The 6,110-nt window shown below is 37.9% G+C and overlaps 1 protein-coding gene across 1 annotated transcript; it reads left to right on the top strand.

Moving 5' to 3' along the window:
* The first annotated feature begins 54 nt into the window (after positions 1 to 54).
* Positions 55 to 6,104, top strand: LOC107134357 (solute carrier family 28 member 3-like). Its single transcript, XM_015476464.2, has 3 exons — positions 55 to 687; positions 2,887 to 2,967; positions 4,903 to 6,104. The coding sequence occupies exons 1-3, from the start codon at positions 646 to 648 to the stop codon at positions 5,047 to 5,049; spliced, it is 270 nt and encodes an 89-aa protein (XP_015331950.1). The 5' UTR covers positions 55 to 645; the 3' UTR covers positions 5,050 to 6,104.
* Positions 6,105 to 6,110: the final 6 nt, after the last annotated feature.

The following is a 6,110-nucleotide window of genomic DNA, read 5'->3' as shown; positions in this document are numbered from 1 at the left end:
AGAGGTCACATTTTCTATGAAATATACTTGTTGAGCCTTCTTTCTTCTGTTATAACAAAATACCTGAAACTGGATAATTTATAAAGAATTAAGGTTTATTTAGAGTACAAATTTAAGGTGGGTCAGTCTAATTCCAACAAGCTGGCATTTATAAGGACCTTCTTGGTCTTCATAACATGGCAGAAGGCATCAGATGGTGAGCTAGAGCAAGTGAACTCTCTCAGATCTCTTTTCTCTTCTAATAAAGCCACTACTGCCACTATGGGGGCCCCACCTTCATGCCCTCATCTAATCCTAATTATTTCCCAAAACCTCACCTCCAAGTGCCATTAACATATGAATCTGGGTATTAAGTTTCCAACACCTGAACTTTCAGGGGACATAGTCAAATCAATTTGACACTCAAGCCTATCTAGAAGAAATTAGAATAAGGGACTTAGAGAGGGAAGCTGCCTGGTAAAAAGGGTTGTCAGTTCAAGAGGCATTTCCAGCATTGTTATGGTGTCTCTGATGGAGACAGGAGGCAGAGAGGAGACCTAATAGTAAACCTGCAATATTATTGGGGTCACCACTGACCCATAACTAACTCTGTTCCCCCATCCCCAGGTCTTGCCAATTGTGGTTTTCTTCAGCACTGTGACGTCCATGTTCTACTACATGGGATTGATGCAGTGGATCATCAGAAAGGTACTGGGATTGGGACATACAAGGTGACAGGTGCAGAGTTGATTATTTCAGGTACAAAATCTTAAATGCCTTTTATCCAGGCATTTCCAAAGTGCCTTTCTCTTCCTACAAATATTCACCTCCATCACCAAAGTTATTACATTGAAACGCCAAATCCTGCACGTGCCCTAAGGGGAATTTTATCTCAGGGTCTTCTAATAGGGCTTTGATTTACAACCCACTGGATAACTCCATGAAACCATAGCAGTTACGTCTTTAACCAAGCAATTGAGGTCAAATACCTGCCAGGGGGACGTGGTGTTAATCCCTCCTCACAGTTACCTACACTAGGCCTCATACATACTGACAACTTGTCTTTAGAAAGTTACCAGAGTAGGTATGCCTCATCTTAGAGTTGCTAGAGAAATTAAAGCAGGAAAGCGAAGTGCTTTTCACTCTGGTGGTGGGGGAGTTTTATAAGCACACTTTTTTTTTTAAATGTAAGAGTTAAACTCATTCTTGCTGCTCCAGCAATTGAGTTCTACTCTCATGTCAGATCAGAAAACTAGATATTTGTAAGCTAGTTTGGATGCACATGGAAGCAGACCAATGCACACAGGGCTTGAGGGACAACCACAGCCTTCCTTTGATTCCTGTAAATAAATCAAAATATACAACCAGAAAGAGAAAAGACAGGAGAAAGAGAGAAAGAAAGAATAAGAATACCAGCAGAATTTGCAATCACAGTGAGCTCCAGTACTCATAATTTCCTGATTATTGGTTTATATATTCAGAATTACTGCACTCACATTTAGAATCCAAATTTTTAAAATTCTGGTAATAATATTATTTGATGATAATATGTATCTGCTTAGAATCTTTGGAAAATGCACAGGAATAACTGCTTTTTTAAAGGAGAAAAAAAGGTCAATGGTAGAAACGCTGCTTAGCATAACAAGGTCATGAGTTCAATCACCAGAACCAAAATAAAGCAATTTTTAAAAATAAGAAGAAAGTATATAGTGCTTGTGTGAAATAATCTTACAGAGAAAGAGAGAGAAAGCCTTAAAAACAAATACAAATATGTTAAAAATGATCATAAAAGTCTTTATTGTATCATAAATGCATGTAGATAATGTTATATATAACTGACAATGAAATTATACATCATTTTACATCTTGCTTTTCCAACCACTATTCAATGTAGCCATTTCCCATGCTAATAAATAATATCTGAAAGTAAATGTTTTTTAAAAAAGAATTACTGTACTCATATAGCTAAGTGGAAAGAAAGGAAATAGAATTTAACAAGAAGTTTGCATCCTGAGATAGGTATCATGGTCACTGGTTGAAAGGTTTATTAGTCACCTTTCCATTACTATGATAAATATCTGAGATAATCAACTTCTATAGAAGAAAGGTTTATTTAGGCTCACAGTTTTGGAAGTTTTGGTCCATGATTGATTTGCCTTGCTGCTTTGGGGCAGGGAATGCCTGCTCACCTGATGACCAGAATGTGAAAAGGGAAAGGAAATGACTGAGATTCCACAATATCTCCCAATGGCAGTGACCTAAGATCTCCCGCCAGGCATGGCCTTTTAAAGTTTTCACCACCAGTTGATAGTGATACAGTCTGGAGACTAAGCCTTTAACACATGGGGCTCTGGGGGACATTTCAGATTCAAATTATCACAGTAGGATCCATAAAACACTTTCATTTGAATTAATCAGAAAAAGCCAAACTTCAACTACATCTCACTATTTAATAGTTGACAAAACCACTTTCTTTGACAAAACAACTATTCTGTACTTTGGTTTCCACTTCTGTCAAATGGGCATAATACATAGGACATACTTCAAAAAGTAAAGATTCAATGCATTTCCTAGGTCAAGGGCTTACAACAGTGCCTAGAGTGCAGAAAAGCCCACCATAAGTGTTAACAATTATCACTTATTACTTTTATAAAGCATATCTGTAGAAATCATTTGTCTAATGTTCAAAAGTCTATACAATGACTCAGACTTACCACCCTTACAGGAGGATTTGATCAGCCTGCTCTATGGGCTAGATGGTTTATACATACATTTATCACCATCACCAACCTGCCCATGATTATTGAAGGCCTCAATATTTTACTCCAGTTCAAAAACGTTACCCCACTCTGAAGTTTATTATATAGACATAGTTCATCACTGACTTTGTCCCTTTCTTCCTTTTAGATCGGATGGATAATGCTTGTTACTATGGGCTCATCTCCTATTGAGTCTGTAGTTGCTGCTGGCAATATATTTGTTGGACACGTAAGTTGCAATACCAAGAAAGCAAGCAATACAAGACATCTACTAAATGGATAGTCTCTTTCTGAAACACAGAATAGGAAAATACCATGGTATTGTCATTTCTTTTAGTGTGGAAAAAAAGATGTAAATAAGGGACCCTTAATTTTGGCAATGTCCAGATTCCAGAAAGAGAGGAAAGAAAGGTACCTCCCAGGTGTTTAGATATACTGGTATGGAATTGGGTTCCTGTAAGTTGTGAAGAAAAGTCGAGATATTTTATTAAAGCATAGGGCTTCTCATATAAAATTCTCTCTACAGTCTTTTCTGAGTTCATTGAATTGTTGAGGTTTCTGGTTGACTCTTCAGAAACAAGCAGCTCATCTCCTCAAATGGATTCCACTGTCTTAAAGCTGTAAACATGTAAAAGACAGCCTTGTATTCTACACTGCAATGCCTGTGGCAGTAAAGAAAACCAACAAAGGCCTTTTGCCAACAACCATGCAGCTGTATGAATAATTCTCATTCTCAACTTGTCCAAACTGGCCAACATTCTGTCTTTGCTGAGCATGAGTATAAAATGCCTTTATGTTTTTTTTCTTCTCATTAAAGATATACTTTTGGGCTACAAATTTCACTTCCTTGATCCATCACAGGGATAAATGCTCTTTTGCCTGAAATCCATTTAAGCAAAGAAATATGATGCCAAGGATGTCCCTCAAAATAGCAGTATTCCTAAGAGGTGGAAAAGTGAGGAATGGTAATAAGCTACTCATCCCTCAGGATATATAGCTTCAGGGAGAATGGAATAATGCACCAATGAAGCCAAGGGTGAATATTGGCCAGAACCACTGTCCAGAAAAATTGGACTTGAAGCAAAAATGCAGTCACCCAGTGAAACACAGCTCCAAATGCCAGGCTTCCTACTGCTCCAATTTCTCCAGGAAGACTGAGCCTTCTTGGTAAGCCCAGCTCACCAGCCTGGAGCTCTTTAGTGGATATAGATGAAACATATTTCCTTCCCCTATGAGTTGAAATTATAATAATTACAGTCATAAAATCTCTCAGGACTAATTAGGGCACCATCTTGAGTTGATTGCTACTACCTGCAGGATAAGAAGGCTCACGTATTTGGACTCCTATTTAGTCTATAAACTGAGGCTCAATGCATTAAGTCTTATATAACAATTAGAAATAATAAGGATAAAATTGTAAAATTGCACCCATGCTCCTATAGTACTTAATTTGATACTTAATATGCTGAAAACACAGCTATTATTGATGGAGATCCCTACAGGGCAGGCAGGCTGCCCTCCTTAATGAGATTTGAGTCTTTATAACTACACTCTGTCCAGTTCCTTTCTACCCATCAGAGAGGGATCATCTGAGTTTCAATTACAAAAGTGCCTAAGGGTACCTTCTTTGTAATTGCTGGTATTTTTTTAATACACCTGTCTCTTATTTTCCTGAAGTCTTTAGAAACAGGTTGAGTCTGTCTAGATGAAGCTAAATGGTGAAAAGTCACAGACCACAAGAATTCCACAGTCCACGAGCCAGACCACTGGGCAGTTACTTGGTCAGCCCTTGATCCTCATAGAATCCAGTCTATGCTAGATGGAGGCACCCTATAACTAGCTTCACAAATGTCAGGGTTTACCCATGACCATATATGACAATGACCTAGAGCTCAGATGACCCAGACATTCTCAAACTTGAGCAAGTCTCATAATTACTTGGAAGACTTATAAAAACACAAATTGCTGGCCCTACCCCCAGAGTTTCTGATTCCATAAGTCAAAGAATTTGAATTTCTAACAATTCCCAAGTGATGCTGATGGAGTTGGTTCAAGGCTGACTCTTAGAAATACGGATTTAGGTAATGAAATGTTGTGCTGATTACACTCCTCCTCTAATATTTTAAAGGTCACATTTAATCCAATTATCCTTCTCTTTCTTCAGACAGACTCTCCACTGCTGGTCCGACCATATTTACCATATATCACCAGGTCAGAACTCCATGCCATCATGACTGCTGGCTTTGCTACAATTGCTGGAAGTGTCTTGGGTGCATACATTTCTTTTGGAGTAAGACTGTTTTGGAATTAACTTATGCAAATTTCAACCTCTTCTTTCTTTGATATTGTTATTTATTTGTTTTTTCCTTCCTTTTTTCTTTTCTTTTTTCTTTCCCATTGCCAGTGTAAAAGGAAGCCAAGAGAGTGCCTTTTTTGTAGTATGGCAAAAGTTAGTCAGTTTTCTTTGGCATTTGAATATAGTGACCCAAGGAGTTTGGGGTCTTCACTTTCATGTTCTTGCCTCCTAAATGTGAATTATTTCCAACCACAGCAATAGAAATCATATGATGAGGTTACTTTGACTAGAAGTTTAAATCTGTTTTTTAAAAAAATTAAAAACTATTACTACTACTAGTAAAGATTTTAACAGGGGTCAGCCAACTATGGATGATTGGCCAAATCCAGAGCATAACTTATTTTTATAAATAAAGTTTTATTAGAAACCAGGTACTCCTATTTATTTGTCTTTGGCATAGTTGTGGCCTTCAAAACCACAATTATCTACTCTATGACCTTTTCAAAACAGATTTTTGGAACCTTGACCTACAGCAGTTGTTCTCAAACCTTACTGCACATTAGAATCACCTATAAATTTTCAAAGACCTTAATTCCCAGGCCCATAGCCCTGGCTAACTAAACAAAATTTGTTGGGGTGAGGCCCAGCCATCAGTATTTTTAAAACTTCTCAGATTTCAACTGAAAGCCATAAGCTGGTGGCCTATGGTGTAGGTCTGGAGAATGCTGTGATAGCCAATATTGTGCTCTGTGCATAGGCTGATAAGCCACACATTGACATAGACCTTGGCAGAGAAACCTAATCGTACAGGCAATACTCTGTGATTCGGGTGTCTAGGATCTCTTGCAAGACAAGTGAGTTTCATTCCAGATTCTTCATTCAAGCTGGGGACAGCCAACTAGTAGAAAGAAGGAAGAAGAAAAAAGTGAAGGATATATTAGAGATAAGCAATATGAATGGATCCCTAGATTATTCACTCTGCCCCTACTGTGGGAATGCTGCCTTTAAAAATGGGCTAGGTCAGCTATCCCATTCCTTGGTATTTATCTTAAAGAACTGAAATCAGAATATTATAA

The sequence above is a fragment of the Marmota marmota genome, unplaced genomic scaffold (assembly GCF_001458135.2).
Source record: "Marmota marmota marmota unplaced genomic scaffold, marMar, whole genome shotgun sequence".
NCBI classification, from domain to species: domain Eukaryota; kingdom Metazoa; phylum Chordata; class Mammalia; order Rodentia; family Sciuridae; genus Marmota; species Marmota marmota.
Note: the sequence above shows the minus strand (reverse complement) of the source record. Positions and strands in the feature narration are given on the sequence as shown.

Bases quoted from the DNA above. Each gene is read 5' to 3' on its own strand.
- LOC107134357 (XM_015476464.2), top strand. From the start codon at position 646: ATGTTCTACTACATGGGATTGATGCAGTGGATCATCAGAAAG. The intron at 688-2,886 runs GTACTGGGATTG...TCTTCCTTTTAG, and splicing joins TGCAGTGGATCATCAGAAAG to ATCGGATGGATAATGCTTGT. The intron at 2,968-4,902 runs GTAAGTTGCAAT...CTCTTTCTTCAG, and splicing joins GCAATATATTTGTTGGACAC to ACAGACTCTCCACTGCTGGT.